The 18,669-nt window shown below is 32.8% G+C and overlaps 1 protein-coding gene across 1 annotated transcript in view; it reads right to left on the bottom strand.

Annotated features, from left to right (window-relative positions):
* Nucleotides 1-18,669, bottom strand: part of LOC111159226 (kelch like family member 4) — a 122,719-nt gene that overhangs the window by 10,259 nt on the left and 93,791 nt on the right. Inside the window, 3 exon segments of the mRNA XM_022521668.1 lie at nt 9,223-9,435; nt 11,390-11,552; nt 13,564-13,788. Of these exon segments, the coding sequence (XP_022377376.1) occupies nt 9,223-9,435; nt 11,390-11,552; nt 13,564-13,788 (601 nt within the window).

Below are 18,669 nucleotides of genomic sequence, written 5' to 3'. Positions count from 1 at the left end.
GAGAAGAAATTGATATGATACAATAATGGTAGGGGAATGTAATGCCTCACTTATGTCAATAGATCATTAAAACAAAATCAACAAGGAAACAGTGGCATTGAATGGCAAACTGGACAAGATGGATTTAACAGGTATATTCAGAACATTTCATCCTAAAACAGCAGAATACACATTTTTTAAATGCATGAGGAATATTTTCTAAAATAGACCACAGGTTGAAGTTATACCATGCATATTTTCCAATAGCAATGCTATGATATTAGAAATGAACTACAAGAAAAAGTCTAGAAAGAATGCAAATTCATAGAGGTTGAATATGTGCTACTAAACAATGAATGGGCCAACCAAGAAATCAAAGAGTGAGCCAAAAATATGTGGAGACAAATGAAAATGAAAATACAATGTCCCCAAATCGTTGGAATGTACCAAAATCTGTTCTAAGAGGAAAGTTTATATCAATAAAGGGTTACTTCAAGAAGCAAGAAAAATCCCAAACAACTAACCTAACCTTACATCTAGAGGAGCTCTATTTGCAGATGACTTGATGCTATGTATAGAAAACACTAAAGACTCGGCCAAAAAACTACTAGAATGGATAAATTCAGTAAGGTTTCAGGATTCAAAATCAATATACAGAAATCAATTCCATTTATTTATATCCATAACAAAGTAGGAGAAATAGAAATATTTTTTTAATATTTTATTTACTTATTTCACAGAGAGAGAGATCACAAGTAGGCAGAGAAGCAGGCAGAGAGAGGAGAAAGCAGGCAGACAGAGGGGGAAGCCGGCTCCCTGCTGAGCAGAGAGCCAGACGTGGGGCTCGATCCCAGGACCCTGAGATCATGACCTGAGCTGAAGTCAGAGGCTTAAACCACTGAGCCACCCAGGCGCCCCAGGGGAAATAGAAATTAAGAAAAAATCCTATTTACAATTGTATCAAAAACAATACAATAACTTGAAGTAAACGTACCTAAAGTGATGAAAGATCTGTACTCTGAAAACTATGAAACAATGATGAAATAAACACAACACAAAAAAAATGAAAAATTTTTCCCAAGCTCATGTGTTGGAGGATCAAATATTGTTGAAATTTCCATAGAGTTTAAAGCAATCTATAGATTCAATGCAATCCCTTAAAAAATACAATTTTTCATAGAACTAGAACAAATAGTTCTCAAATGTATATGGAACCAAAAAAAGACCCAATAAGCAAATAAATTTTGAAAAAGAAAACTAAAGCTGTGGGTTTCATGATTCCAGATTTACTACAAAGCTATAGTATTCAAAACTGTGGTACTGGCACAAAATGAACACATATATCAATAGAACAGAATAGGGATCCCAGCAATAAGACCATAGTTATATGGTTAATTAATCTTCAACAAAAGAGGCAGGAATATGCAATGGAGAAAAAGACAGCATTTTCAACAAATGGTGTTGGGAAAACTGATAGCTATGTGCTAAAAAACACAACTGGATGGGGTCCCTGCATGGCTCAGTGGGTTAAAGCCTCTGCCTTTGGCTCAGGTCATGATTCCAGGGTCCTGGGATTGAGCCCCACATGGGGGGGGGGGAGAGTGTCTCTGCTCAGCAGGGAGCCAGCTTCCCCTCCCCTCTCTGCCTGCCTCTCTGCCTACTTGTGATCTCTGTCTGTCAAATAAATAAATAAAATCTTTAAAATAAAGTGACTGGACAACTTCCTTATGCACAAAAATAAACTCAAAATAGATTAAGGACCTAAATATGAGACCTGAAACTAGAAAATTCTCAAAGAGAACACTAGCATTAATTTCTGTGACATGGGCTGTAGCAACATTTTCCTAGGTATGTTTTCCAATAAAAAATGGACAGAAGACATGAATAGACATTTTTCAAAAGAAGAAATATAGATGACCAACCGATTCATGAAAAGATGCTCAACATCACTCATACTGAGAGAAATGAGAATCAAACCCACAATGAGATATCACTTCACACATGTCAGAATAGCTAAAATCAAAAGTACAAGTAACAACAGTGTTAGTGAGGATGTGGAGAGAAAGCCACCCTTGTGTACTGGTGGTGGGAATGTAAACTAGGGCAGCCACTGTGGAAAACAGTGTGGAGGTTCCTCAAAAAATTAATACTAGAGCTACTATATGATCCATAAGTTCCACTATTGGGTATTTATGCAAAGAATGACAAAAAACCTAATTAAAATATATATTCCCCCTACTTTTACTGCAACATTATTTATAATAACCAAATTATGGAAGCAGCCCAAGAGTCCATCAACAGATGAATGGACAAACATTATACACACACACACACACACACACACACACACACACACACTCACACACACACTAGAATATTGCCAGCCATAAAGAAAAAAATCTTGCTATTTGCAACACATAGCTGGGTCTAGAAAGTATAATGCCAAGTGACATAAGTCAGTCAGAGAAAGACAAACACCATATGATTTCACTTATATGTGAAATTTAAGAGACAAAACAAATGACCAAAGAGGAAAAAGAGAACCCCCAAAAAACAGACTTTTAACTGTTAACTAAGAACAAACTGAAGATCATCAGAGGGGATGTGTGTGGCATAACAGATGAAACAGATGATGGGAACTACAAGTACAATTATCATGATGAGCATGGAATAAGGCATAGATTCTGAATCACTATATTGTACACCTGATCCTAATATAACACTGCATGTTATCTGTACTGGAATTAAAAAATAAATCACCTGAATAAATGCAGAAAAAGCATTTAACAAAATTCAACATCTGCTCAGAATAAAAAATTTTCACCAAAGTTAATTTGGAGGGAACATATCTCAGTGTACTAAAGGCTGTCTATGAAAAAGACAGAACTAACATCTTGCTCAATGGTGACAACACTTAAACTTAATGGGGAAAAACTGAGAGCTTTTCCTCTATTGTAAGGAAAAATACATAGATGTCCATTTTCACTACTTTTTATTCAACAAAGTACAGCAATAAAACAGAAAGAGAAACTGAAGGAATCCATATTGGAAAATAAATTAAACTGTCATTATTTTCTGATGACATGATACTGTACATGAGAAAACATAAAGATTCCACCAAAAAAACTACGAGAAGTAATAAATGAATTCAGCAGAGTGCAGGATAGAAATTTAATACCCCATAACCAGTAGCATTTCCATAAACTAATAATGTATTATCAGTAAAAGAAATTAAGAAAAAAAAACTCCATTTACAACTGCACCAAAAAGAATAAAATACCTAAGAATAAATTTAATCAAAGAGATGAAAGACCTGTACTCTGAAAACTATAAAACACTGATGAAAGAAATTGAAAGCTACATGACAAGTGGAAAGATATTTCATGCTTATGGATTGAGAAAAATTATATTGTTAGGATGTCCATATTATCCACAGTGATATACACAGACTATGCAATACCTATAAAAGCACCAACAGAATTTTTTACAGAACTAGAACAAAATAATCATAAAAATTTGTATAGAACCATAAAAGACCTTGACTAGCCAAATCAGTCTTGAGAAAGTTGTAGGTATCACAAAATTCCAGAATGTAAGATACACTACAAAGCTGTAGTCATCAAAATAGTATGGTCGTGGCAGAGAAATACACACATGGAACAGTGGAACAAGAAAGAGAACTCAGAAACAAATCCAGTTATATGATCAATTAAGCTATGACAATGAAAGCAAGAATATACAAGGGGGGGTAGATAGTCTCTTTAAGAAATGGTGTGAAAAAAAAGTGGCACAGCCACTTTTTTTTTTTTTTTGCATAGATAGTTTTAAGAGTGAAACTGGACCACTTTCTAAAGCCACACACCAAAAAACCCAAAAAGGAATAAACACATAAATGTGAGCTCTGAAGCCATAAAACTCCTAGAAAAGAACACAGGAAGTAATTTCGTGGACATCAGCCTTAGTGACATTTTCTAAATTGGGTTCCATAGGCAAGGGAAGCAGAGGAAAAAATAAACTATTGGACTACATAAAAGTTTAAAAAAAAAAGCTTTTTCATAGATAAGGAAACCATCAACAAAACTCAAAACAATCTACTGAATAGTAGAAGATATTTGCAAATGATGTATATAATAAGGGGTTAATATCCATAATATACCAAGAACTTATGTAGCTCAACACAAAAAAGTAAACAATCTGATTTAAAAATGGGCAGAGCATCTGAATAGACAATTTTCCAAAGAAGACATTCAGATATTCAACAGAGACTTGAAAAGTTGCTCAACATCAGCAATCATCAGAGAAATGGAAATAAAAATCATAATCAGTTATCTTAATAACTCACTTACACCTGTCAGAATGGCTAAAATAAAAAAGACAAGAAGTAATGTGTTGGTGAGGATTTGGAGGAAAAGGAACCTGATACATTGTTGTTAATGTAAACTGGTTCAGCCACTGTGGAAACCAGTATGGGAGTTTCTCAACAATTAAAAATATTAATAACATATGATCCAGTAATTCCAATACACGGTGAAATTACCCAAAGAAAATTGAAATCTTAATCCAAAAAGATACATGTGCCCCTATGTTTATTGAAGAATTATTTGCAATAGTAGAATATAGAAACAACCTAAGTCTCCACCAATAGATGAATGGATCAGGAAGACACACACACACACACACACACATACAAACACACACACGAATATTTTGGAGCCAGAAAAAAAAATAAAAGAAAAAGAAAGAAAGAATGAGACTGTGCCATTTGTGAAAACAAGGATGGACTATATTATGTTAAGTGAAATAAGGCAAACTCTGAAAGACAAATACCATATGATTTCACTCATATGTAGAACCTAAGATAAAATGAATAATGAAAAAACAGAGTCATAATTGTAAATACATCCAGTTATGGACTGAATGTCATGGGAATAAAAGTAACAGCATAAGGAATATAATCAAGAATATTAATAGCATTAGTATTGTAATAGTAATGGTATCTACACTTGTGGTCAGCATAGCACGATGCGTAAACTTAAATTGCTATGTTGTACACCTGAAAATAATATAACATTGTATGTCAACTACACTCAAATAAAATAATTATTAAAAAATATCAAGTACCCAAGTAACTACAATTTTGCATGAAATTCCTTAATCCAAAAACAGAAAAAGAGGGAGCATTAGTGCCAATTTTACAGAAAAAAATAAGGATTTAAAGAAAGTGTTATGAACAACTGCACACCAGTAATTTCCATAACCTTGATTAAATGGACACATTTTTAGAAATATACAACCTACCACCATTGAACAATGATGAAACAGAAAATCTGAGCAGTGCTATAATTTTAAGAAGATGTGGTCTCTCTACAAATAATTAAAAGTATGCAACAAAGGAAAGCTGAGAGCCTATTGGTCAATTCTTCCTAACATTTAGAGAATTAACACCAATCCCTCTTATCTTCTTCAAAATACTGAAGAAGTAATTCTTCTAAGTTTATTTTATAAGATAAGCATTACACTGACATCAAAGCCAAAGACACAGTAAGAAAACTATAGACCAAAATCCTTAATGAATGCTGGTGCAAAAAATTTCAACATAATACTAAGAAACAATTCAGCAACATTATTAAAATAATAAGACACCATAGTAAAGTGAAATTTATTCCTGGAATACAAGGGTGATTATCCAAAAACCAATTAAATGACACATTGACAGAATGAAGGAGAGAGCAAGACACATGAGCATCTCAACTAGTGCAGATAAAAGTACATGACAAAATCCAGCATATTTTTATGACAAAAACACTGACCAAATTAGGAATAGAAAAAAAAACTGCATCAACATAATAAAGGCCTTATATGGGAAACACAGGGCTAACATCATACTCAGTGGTGAAAACTGAAGGCTTTTCCTTTAAGATAAGGAACAAGATAAGGATGACAATTTTACCACCTCTATTTAATATATTACTGAAACTCTAAGTCAGATCAATTAGGCAAGAAAAATAGGTAAAATTCATCTGCAGTGGAAAGAAGAAACTAGGCACCAATAAATAGAAAGATACCTCATATTTCTGGATTAGAAGACTCAATATTGTTAAGATGGCAATATCACCCAACTGACCTACAGATTCAGTGCAATCTCTAGCAAAACACCAACAATATTCTTTGCAGTGATAAAATAATGTATTGGAGATCATATGAAATATCTTTCCATTTGCTTCTTTGTTTTGTTTCTTAAATTCAACATATGAGTGAAACTGTATAGTATTTGTCTTTCTTTTACTGACTTAATTATTTGAATAATCATTAGGGAAACTCAAATTTCATCCACAAAGAGATACTCCTTCAAATATATTGGGATAACTATTAAAAACAAAATAAAACAAAAAAGAAAATAACAAGTGTTGCTGATGATGTGCACAATTCATAGCAGCAATATTCACAGTAACCAAAAGGTGGAAACAACCCAATTGTTCACTAATGAATGAATAAATAAAACATGGTATGTACATATAATGTAATATCGTTTAGCTTTAAAAGGAAAGGAAATTCTGACAAATGTCATAACATGGATGAACTTTGAAGAATTATGCTCTAAGTAAAATATACCAGTCACAAAAGAATAACTACTCATGATTTCACTTTTATGAGGTACCTAGAGTTATCAAATTCATAGAAACAGAAAATAAAATGGTGGTTGCCAGTGACTGAGGTGAGGGAGAAATGGTGATCTTTTGTTTAATGAGTACAGTTTCGGTTTGAGGAGACAAAAAATAAATAAATAAATAAAGATCTGGACACTACAATGTGAACATACTTAATGCCACTGAATTTCACATTTGAGAGTGGTTAAATGGTAAATTTTATGTTATGTATATTTTGTCACACACAAAATAACCTAACATAACGAAAAGGTGATCAACTATTACTTTGCTAACTATGGGGAGAACTAGTGTGGATAATCTTAGCATCACATATATTTACCTATAATACATTAAATATTTGAGGCAGGAGTGATTAACCTGAAACTTTTATATATATACATATGTGTGTGTGTGTGTATTTATATTTATTTTTTTTAAAGATTTTATTTATTCCACAGACAGAGATCACAAGTAGGCAGAGAAGCAGGCAGAGAGAGAGGGGGAAGCAGGCTCCCTGCCAAGCAGAGAGCCCGATGTGGGGCTCAATCCCAGGACCCTGGGATCATGACCTGAGCCGAAGGCAGAGGCCTTAACCCATTGAGCCACCCAGGCACCCCTATATTTATTTATATTTTGCATAATGTTAAAATTTTTGCATCTCTTAAGAACCGATCTCTGGAGAAGCATCTTAAATATACACTGAATAGCAGGAAGCCAGTCACTTAGAATTAAACTTTTAAATTTTTTTGTTTTAATCCCATTAAAATTAACATACTGTGTTATATTAGTTTCAGGTGTGATTCAACAATTCTATACATTACTCAGTACTCATCACGAGAAGTTTACTCTTTAATTCCCATTTCCTACTTCACCCCCACCCACCTGCCCTCTGGTAATCATCTGTTTATTATTCCCTATAATTGAGTCTGATTTGGGGTCTTTTTCTCTCTCTCTCTCTCATGCTCTCTTTCCTTTTGCTTTTTTGTTTTATTTCTTAAATTCAGCTTTTGAGTGAAATAATATAGTATTTGTTTTTCTCTGACTGACTTATTTCAATTAGCACAATACTCTCTAATTCCATCCATGTTGTTGTAAATGGCAAGGTGTCATTCTTTTATATGGCTGGATAATATTCCATGGTACATATATACTACATATTAATTATCCATTCATTTGCAATGGACACTTGGATGCTTCCATAATTTGGTTATTGTAAATAATGCTACAATAAGCATGTGCATCTATTCCTTTCTTTCTTTTTGTATTATTTTGGGTGAATACCCAGTACTTTAATTACCGGATTATAAGGCAGTTATATTTTTAAATTTTAGAGGAACCTCCATACTGTCTCCCACAGTAGAGGCATCCATTTGCACTCTTACTGACATGCAAGAAGATTTTCTTTCCTCCACAACCTCTCCAAAACTTATTTCTTCTATTGTTGCTTTTAGCCATTCAGACAAGGGTGAAGTAATATCTGATTGTAATTTTGACTTGCATTTTCCCAATGATGAGTGATGTTGAGCATCTTTTCATGTGTCTGTTGGCCATCTAAATGCTTTTGTTTCTGTTTTTTGAAAAAAGTATATTCCATCTGTATGTTTTCTTTGGTGAACTGTCCATGCCTTCTGCCAATTTTTAAATTGGATTATTTAGGGTATTTTTGCTGTTGAGTTGTATGAGCTCATTATATATTTTGGATACTAACCTTTTATTGAACATGTTGTTTGAAAATATCTTCCTTCGGTAGGTTGCCTTGTAGTTTTGTTGATTTATTCATTTGTGGTGCAGATTTTTATTTTGATGTAGTCCCAATAGTTTATTTTTGCTTTTGTTTCTCTCTCTTCAGGAGACATATCTACAAAAATTTTGCTAAGGCTAATGCCAGAGAAAATACTCCCTGTGCTCTTTTCTAGAATTTTTATGGTTTCATGTTCAACATTAAGGTTTTTAATCCATTTTCAGTTTTCTTTGTGTGTGTGTATGGTGTAAGAAAGTGATCGAGTTTCATTGTTTTTACATATTGCTGTCTAGTTCTCCCAACATCATTTGTTTAAGAGATTGTCTTATTTCCATTGGATATTCTTTCCTACTTTGTTGAATATTAGTTGATGATAGAGTTGTGGATTTATTTCTTGGTCCTCTGTACTGTTGCATTGATCTATGAGTCTATGTTTTGTACCAGTACCATACCATTTTTTTTTAATTACTACAGCTCTTTAATATAACTTGAAGCCTGGAATTGTGATGCCTCCAGGTTTACTTTTCTTTTTCAAGATTGCTTTATTTGGGTTCTTCTGTGGTTCCATACGAGTTTTGGGTTGTTTATTCTAGCTCTGTGAAAAAATGTTGTTGATATTTTGATAAAGATTGCATTAAATGTGCAGATTGCTTTGGATAGTATACACATTTTAATAATTTTTGTTCTTCCAATCTTTGAGCATGGTATGCCTTTCCATTTTTGGTGACATCTTCAATTTCTTTCATCAGGGTTTTATAGTTTTCAGAGAACAATATTTTTGCCTCTTTGGCTAATTTTTTTTCCTAGATATTTTATTGCTTTGGTATAATTATAAATGGGATAGAAACATTTTACCTTTCCACACAGCCAGAAAGCTTGGAACAATGGCTAGAAGCAGGGGCATCATGACCTCCGGCAACATATAAGAATCCGTTGTATGCTGCAACTCCCACACCTCCACGTCTTTTTGACATTGAAGCACACAGACTCCACTTGTTAGTGTGTGGATCAAAGTATTCCATTGATTTGAGGCAGGAACTTCCATCACGACCACCGATAGCATATAGCCTAGGAAAAAAGAACAGAAGTGTGAGTGTGTGTATGTGTGTGTGTATACAAGCACTTTTACACACACACACACACACACCTTGTACAAAGCATTTAAAGTTTATGATTATATGTTCTACTCCTTTAGTGTTTTGTAGTGGATGGCCTGAGTTTGTGAATGGATAATTACCTAAAGTCATTTTTCAAGGTCTACTCCAAACTCCCAGGCTTCAGTGTTTTCATGAAAGTTCGACATTATGGACTAAAACATCCCATTAGAAATGAAGTTAGACAGAGACAGGAAATATCAAAACATTGGCAGTATTTGTCAATTATACCTTAATAAACCTGGAAATTAAAATAGAAAATGGTAGGTAGGATGTTTCCAAAGACTAACTCCAGCAACATTACAATTTTGGCTAGGTTCAACTGAATAGCATTAAAATCCCTCTTATATTTATGAACTGATTTACTTAGTATTAAAAATATTAATCATTAAGAAGATTAACTTAATAAACAATGAAGAGACTAATAATCAACAAACTGGATTTTTCCTAAGAAGATATATTAGCTATCCTATTTCGTCCATAAATTTTAGAATGCCAATTCTTATGATGAGGAGTATTTTTTAATCTAATTTAAATTTAATCCTGCATCAATGAAAAATAAACATTTATTAAACCATATGTTTATAACTGCCTTTCATGCTCAGTTGTGAATAATAACAAGTTAGTAAAACAAAATTAAATTAGTCAAATTTGATGATTTCAGTCTGTTCTGTAATAGGAGATTGTTCCCAAGTCATTTGATATTGAGATCAGGCCAAAGATAAGCAGATTAAGGAGTATTTTAAGCTCCAAGACATTGTAAGTCGGGGCATCCTCTTAAGAATAGACATTTACTACTTTGTGCACAAGGTTCTATAAACAATCTTTGTTGAATTTTTCCTGTTATACAATGAAATATTGACTATATACGGTCAGTACAGACACACAAGGGTGTCTCCTGCCACTGATAAATTCTGGTGTCTGAAATTGTCATCATGAAAGTCCCTTCTATATGCTGGTCATTGTTTCTAAAGGTCCTTTGTCAGGAAGGGCATAAGCCCCTGGAAGAAGTAACAATTCAAAGATCTTAGCAACCTTTAATGTCATTGGGTTTTAATATATTATCTTGTTTTCATGGGCAAGTGATCAGGAAAGGGGAGAGATTCAGAAAGATATGACTTGGTGTAATTATAGAGTTGGGAACCCTGAACACTTAGGACAATGAAGGATAGAGAACAAAAAGACTTGCCCTTGGGGCGCCTGGGTGGCTCAGTGGGTTAAAGCCGCTGCCTTCGGCTCTGGTCATGATCCCAGGGTCCTGGGATCGAGCCCCGCATTGGGCTCTCTACTCAGCAGGGAGCCTGCTTCCCTTCCTCTCTCTCTCTGCCTGCCTTTCTGCCTACTTGTGATCTCTGTCTGTCAAATAAATAAATAAAATCTTAAAAAAAAAAAGAATTGCCCTATTACAAGAGACAAAGCAAAGTTTTAATAAGAATAAATCATGATGTAAAAAAAAAAAAGGTAACTTCTCAAAGGCAAAAGTGGAACTTCTTTGCCTATAAATATGCTTCTCAAATTTAATGTGCTTACAAGTCACTTGAGGATATTTTTAAAATGCCAGTTCTGATTCAGGAAGTCTAGGGTGGGGCTAAAATTCAGCATTTCTAAATAGATCTCAGGTAGTGCTGATGCTGCTGGTCCCAGGACTACACTTGAGTACTGAAGCAATACAAAATATTTAGTTAAATGTTCATTTTAGACAAGCATTTTCCCATATAATGAAGGGAAAGTTCCAACAGAGGACCTTTATTACTGATTACTAGGATGTCCCAGTCATTGTGAATGCTTATTGATTGATGGACCACATCACCAAAGTGTTGTATCACATAACCTGGGAGTAAAGAGCATTCATATTTGGGTTTACTCACTTATTGTTTAAGGCAGCAACACCAACTGTGCTTCTAGGAGTTGACATACTGGCCACATAATTCCACTGATGTCCCTCAGGGTCCCATCTTTCTACAGTATTTAGATAACTCCATCCATCATGACCACCAACAGCATACATTGGTCCTTCAAGTGTGGCTACACCTAGAAGATAAAAATAATATGAGGTCTCACCACATATAATGCATTTTTTTCTCATTTTGCTAACAACTGGCTGCTTAAAAATTGTTTTTGTTTCTTAAATGGTTTTGTGTATACATTATAATTTACTAATCTTGATATGAAACTAAACATGGTCTCTTCACCCTAGGAAATTTTCAGGCATAGTTATTGTTATTGTATCATACATAGTTATATACATAGTCACTGTATCAGGCAGGTTATCATTGTTGTAATACTGAAGTTAATGGAGGTAGTGGAACACACCATTTCTAGGGATGTAATAGAAAATGGAAACTATTTTTTAGCATAATTTCAACATCGTTTTTTAAATATAAGAGATAGATGAAACATCTATACTGAATCTTGGGTAATTCTTAGGTTATTCATAGGTTACATAATTTGTAGGTTAAAACCATGGTAGGTCTTTTTAAGTCCTGATTTTTATCATAGTGATTTAAAAAAATTCCCATATGATAACCAAATAAACAGGGATTTTTGAGGTTTAGTTAGAAATTTGTTTCTTGGGGTCCCTGGGTGCCTCAGTCATTAAGCGTCTGCCTTCAGCTCAGGTCATGATCCTTGGGTCCTGGGATTGAGCCCTGCATTGGGCTGCCTGCTCCACAGGAAGCCTGCTTCTCCCTCTCCCATCCCCCCTGCTTGTGTTCCCTCTTTCACTGCATCTCTCTCTGTCAAAAAAAAATGTTACATTACATACAATGAATAACCCCTATCTAACTGCTTCTCTGGGAATTCACATAATTGGCCTTGCCCCCTACCTTCTTCACCATCTCAATTAGCATCTCAGTGGTATAACTTCAGCATTTCTACCTTCTTAGTAATACCAATTAGATTTTAAAAACTTGCTATGATTTCTCTGTAGGATAGTTTTCTAAGTAATGACACAACTGAGCTGAAAAATTATATAGTTTATCATTTGACATAGATAATTTTTAAGATAATTTGGGGAAAAGACAATACCAGTCCTGAACCTGACCCTTTTTAGATGTGTAAATCAGTTTTTAAACAACTAAATTAAATTTAAAAAAAATCAATGGAAATAAAATTTTTCTTGGAATATCTACTAAATAAAAAAGGTTTCTTGTGTATTGCTTTCAGATATATTATGGGGAGAATTACGTCTCTGAATTGTTAAAGAGGTTAGCAATTGATTTAAGAAAATGCAAATGTTTAAAATAAAGGGAAAAATTAACACTCAAAAAATTTTAAAAAGCTATTGTGCTTTTTAAACAAATTCTAAGATATTAAAAATGTATGTCATCTAAAGAAAGATGTACCCTGACAAATATTCAGGAGAATCAATGTTCCCAACTGTTTCAGAAGTCTCCACCTCATCTTTCTTAAACTTCTTGGAAATCTCTGGCTTAAGTATAATTTAGAGTTGCTCTCAATCAAAGCAGTTTTTTCTAAACATCTTTGCCTTGGAGCATCCCAAGCCTTTTGTTGAAATACAGATTTGCCTTTTATGGGAAGGGACAAAGTTCATCAGATTAGAAACATAATGTCTTTCCATCATCAAATGCTTTTTGTTTTTTCTAAGTTAAGGTTAGATGAAAACTCCCTATTTTAGTTTTATGTTTTTCAATGATGTATTCTTTCAAAACTTTTTATCCCTTTTGAAGTGGTACCTTTTTAAAATAAATTTGAAGGGAGGCAGAGTTAGCAAGTATGACATCTGAAACAAGAAAAAAAAGTTTCACAAGCTTTTACCATTTGATTCAGCTTTTCAGAGTTTTGGAGATGTTTTGACTAAGGGTTTGGCTAAATCCCAATTATGTGCACTCATGATGAGCACTGGGTGATGTATGAAGTTGTTGAATTGCTATAGTGTACACTTGAAACTTATATAATACCGCATGCTAATTATACTGGAATTAAAATAAAATAAAATCTTTGTAATGTGCAGCAGTATTTAATTTTTAAAAAGATCTACTAATAATACATTTTTAGAAACAATATAACATTAAGCTCTTACCTAAGCCATGCCTATGTGTTGACATGGGAGGCATCACAGTCCAGATTTTGCTAACTGGATTAAAACATTCCACAGTATTCAAAGTTTTTAAACCATCTCTTCCTCCCACGACATAGAGCTTATTATCGATAACTGCAACTCCAAACTGAAGCCTACGGCCATTCATGGTGCCTATATGTAGCCAGCTGTTGGTTCTGAGATCATATTTTTCAATTGTAGTGGTACCTTTTAAAGGGATATTAAACAATGGAAAAATTGCATGTATAAAAATTTTAGTTGGCATCATCCACATTATATTTATATACCTATAATTTATAGCATAGAATCAATGATTGCAACTCAAATTAAAGTACCTAATGATTCCCTAACCTGGTTAATAAGGCAAAGGTAATATTTTGCTACTACCAGATCCAAATGGAAGAGTCAGAATAAAACAGTTCATTTTAATATATATGGTTTGTATACTTGTAATAGTTTCTTTGGTTATACTATGTTACTATTACTTTGGAATCTATTACCAACTCGTTACACATCCATTATTATTTTAATTACCCTTGGTCATTCAATATATGAATTTGCGTCCTTTTATTTTCTTCAGTTGTGTGTGTGTGTGTTGATTTAAAATACAAGTGACTAAAGAAACAGGAATGAAAATTTCTTTTAAATGGGCCTTTTGTGTTGATGCATACAATTTTCCATGATGGTAAAATGAAGGATTATATTTAAAATAGATTAAGATATTTATATTTATTTATTTATTTTTTTAGAGAAATTTTTTTAAAAGATTTTATTTATTTATTTGACAGACAGAGATCACAAATAGGCAGAAAGGCAGGTGGGGGCGGAAGCAGGCTCCCTGCTGAGCAGAGAGCCCGATGTGGGGCTCGATCCCAGGACCCTGGGATCATGACCCGAGCCGAAAGCAGAGGTTTTAACCCACTGAGCCACCCAGGCGCCCCTAGATATTTATAATTATTTATTATATTTAGAATTTAATTCTGAGATATTGCTTACTTTATGTGTTAATAAAAGTTAATTTTCTACCCAACTACTAAAATGTTAATTTTACTACCATAGTATACTGTCACTACTGCCATAGTAAATTGCCACTACTTCATAATAAATTGATAATTTTTGCATCCATGTTCATCAGTAATACTGGCCTGCAGTTTTCTTTCTTAGTAGCATTTTTATCTGGTTTTTGTATCAGGATAATGCTAGCCTCATACAATAAATCAGAAAGTTTTCCTTCCTTTTCTATTTTTTAGAATAGTTTGAGAAGAATAGGCATTAACTCTTCTTAAATGTTTGGCAGAATTTCCGCGTAAAGGCATGCAGCCCTGGACTTCTGTTCACTGAGAGATATTGGATTACCGATTTAATTTCCGTTGCTGGTTATTGGTCTATTCAAGTTTTCTATTTCTTCCTATTTTGGTTTTTGTAGTTTATGTTTCTCGGAACTTATCCATTTCTTCCAGTTTGTCCAATTTGTTGGCATATAATTTTTCATAATGTTCTTTTATAGTTATCCTGTGGTGTTGGCTGTTATTTCTCCTCTGTCATTTGTGATTGTATTTATTTGGTTCCTTTCTCTTTTGTTTTTGATAAGTCTGGCTAGAGGTTTATTAATTTTTTTTCCAAGAACTAGAGAACTAGGAACTAGTTCTTTGGAAAAAATAACAAAATTGATAAACCTCTAGTATACAATAGAGTGTACTTAAGACAGCTTTTGGCAGATTTAGGGAATTTTGTCACAAATGCACAGAACCAACCATAGGAAAAAGCAAAAAAAAAAAGAAATCAGTTGTTATTCTACTGGGCAATTTGTGGAGAAAATATAATTCATTAGTTATGATGAAAATATGTTTACATCTGAACTGTATCCATTGGCCAATTATAATGCTGTGGTATGAGATCATACCAAATCAAAATTTAAGCAAAGTACATTGTATCTATGGCTACTTCTGAAAGTTTTTCTGTGTATATTAGATTAGTGAAGACAGTGTCTATTTCTTTTCTGTAATTTTAGATCTTTTCTGATGAATAGTGCACTGTAAGTATTTATGTTTCAAGAGTTAGGATTTTCACAATAAAAAATTGTGTATATAAAGATACTCATTATCCTTTCTCTTTAATCCCTCCATCTTTCACTGGTAAGATGGATTTTGCTGAATGCTGATTTACAGATCTACAGTTGCTCTATTTACTACATTTACTATTTACATCGCTTAGAAGAATATCTTTTCTACACTAAACATCTCTGAATGATCCTGTTAAAGTGGGAATAACTACAAAGAAACTCACATCAACTTTCACTCTGTCAACCAGCCTATTTCTTCTGAATGTTTTCAAATCTTTCCACGTCCTCATTCTAATATTCCCAAATTGGTCTTCTGATCCACTTCTTCCTAATTTAACTTTCTATTTCAAACTCTTTTCATTAGTGGAATTTACCAAAAAATGAATTCAGATAGGAAATGAAGACTAGACTGCTCTACTTACTCGAATTATAGAGATATTAATAGTGAAGTAGTCAGGAAATTGTACAAGGCTACAATAATCAAGTATGTACAGAAGATTTACACTGAAATAATGTAGAAGTCTGTTTTATGCCAAGTTAATTTTTTCTTCTGGGCATTAGATGAAATATAGAAGATTAATATATCTCACATCTCTTATTTTTGTCTATGAATATATATAACTGTTAGTTCTATATCTTGAATTCTAAAGATTTCTTCAGCCCATTTACCTCCCTTCACTATTGCTTTAACTAATTAAAATGTAAATCCCCTAACTGGCCTACAATGTCAGCTCTATATTTGATGGGAAAACTTAAATTAGATTTTTTTTTTTTTTTACTGATGTCTCTCCTTAGGACTCATTTTATGATGTTTCTGTGTATCTAGATCTTCTTCCCTAAAACATGGCAAATATAGTTTCTCAATTCATCTCTAAACTCCTAGTAACCCTCATTTATGACCTGGTTAAGAGGAAAAAAAACAAACCTAAAGTTGTCATCTTGTTGGGAACATGATAGTTCCTATACCTGTGAATATATTTGATTTAGCATCCTAAGTTGTTGGGTCACATCCTTATGAGGTTCAAACTGGAACAACTCCTAAATCAACATGAAGGGGCCCAAGGGTTACCCAGGACTTAAACTGCCCACTGCAGATTTCCCCACAAGAGGCCCAGATAAAATTGACAGTGGGAAATAAATTAATTGACTTTTTATTGGACAAAGTGTAATATATTTTTTATTAAAGCTATTCAAGTTTGATGGTTTAATTAAAGTATACATGTCTTTTGGAGTTATCATCATCAAATATAATACAGATAACTAGCTTTTATTCTACCTGAATGTATTAGTTAAATTCTTGTTGTAACTATTGTAATTTGTCAACAAAATTACTTAAAATAATGATTGATTTTATCTAATGAAGTTTACATGGGTAATTGTTAAGAACAATTAGGTTGAATAGATAAAACAGTGTATAGATAAATTTTAAATAGCTTCCAAAATCTTTGGTAACCTGAAACTTTGAAGTTTTGCTAGGTTAAATAATAAACTGGGTTAAATATATTGGATGTCCAAGTCTTTACAAAATAAGATAAAATGTTAATGTTTTAACATTAATTACTAAATATAGGTCTATCTGGTTTTCACTTCTAATTACAGAAAACTAAATATACTTTGGTCTGCTAACTTTGCATAACTCTTAGAACCATCCTGGTATTTACTTTATTAAATTTTCAAACTCTTTTCATTAGTGGAATTTACCAACATATGAATTCAGATAGGAAATGAAGACTAGACTGCTCTACTTACTCGAATTAGAGATATTAATAGTGAAGTAGTCAGGAAATTGTACAAGGCTACAATAATCAAGTATGTACAGAAGATTTACACTGAAATAATGTAGAAGTCTGTTTTATTACTTTATTAAATAAATTTGCTTTATTAAAAAGTTCTATAAAAATCACATTTCTACAAAATATAAAATATATTCATAAGTTTGCCAATCTAAAAAATTCTGGTCTGATAGACCATTCACAACCTGTCACTACTTAGTTTTTACGGGAGAAAGATTTTAAGAGTTAAAATTCTGATACATGTATTTGAGACTGCTGGAAATGATAAGGAAAGCAAGCCTGTAGATAGGAAAACAGGAGATATGTAAGAAAGGTATAAGGAATGAAAATACATTTTTATTGAGGGAAAAAAAGGTAATTTTTCCTAAAATGAAACTGGCTATATAGACATAAGAGTTATGACAAAATTTGAATTAAAAAAGCAGTTGTAGAAAGTTTATGAAGGGGAATCTTTGGGGAAAAATATTTATGGTTAGGACTCACTAAGATTGGAAAAAATGAATTTTAAAAGTACAGTGATATAAGATTGGAACTTGGTTCCAATTGGAAATTGGCTTAAATTTGTTAAAAAGACAAAATTTTCCTTTATTGTTCATCTACTCTTGATAAGAAATTATAAACAAAGTATTTTATCTTTATCTGCACAGAAAAACAAGGTTTCTATGTTTGTTTCTATTAGGTCTTTGGTGACCAAATCTTCTCAATATTAAAGGAGTTAAGTTTTGCTAACAACCAGGGAACCCTTTGTTTTTGCCTTTGGGATCTATTATTGTTAGCTAGGTTAAGTAAATAATAAAATATTAAATTTTATAGTGATCTATTATCTTATTTAGGCATATGGTTTAGAATCTTCTAAGCTTCTTAACAAACTTCCTAAAAATTCAAATTTTAAATAAGTCTTTTTGATTTATTAGGCTTGTTTATTTGGTATGTTAAGTTACATTGGAAGCATTGTCAAACAAAAAATAATTATTTTTGTTAGATTATATTATGTGGGTAAATACTGGGATGGTTCTAAGAGTTATGCAAAATTCCTAAAGTTTTAGTATGTCTTGACATAATGCTGTAATTCTAGTTATTAAAATGTTGTGCATCAAAGAAATTACTGCGTTTCCTTGTCAACTACATTATATTAAACTCTTATCAGATTTTTAAACATGGCCATTTTTGAGTCTTTTGTCACTTGCAGTTATTCTGATGCTCTTGTGAGATGCATTTCAGTTTCAAGGAGAT

Source organism: Enhydra lutris, unplaced genomic scaffold, assembly GCF_002288905.1.
Source record: "Enhydra lutris kenyoni isolate GAN:26980312 unplaced genomic scaffold, ASM228890v2 scaffoldscaffold67, whole genome shotgun sequence".
In the NCBI taxonomy this organism is placed as follows: domain Eukaryota; kingdom Metazoa; phylum Chordata; class Mammalia; order Carnivora; family Mustelidae; genus Enhydra; species Enhydra lutris.
The sequence above is the reverse complement of the archived record's forward strand: the minus strand, read 5'-3'. Positions and strand labels throughout refer to the sequence as shown.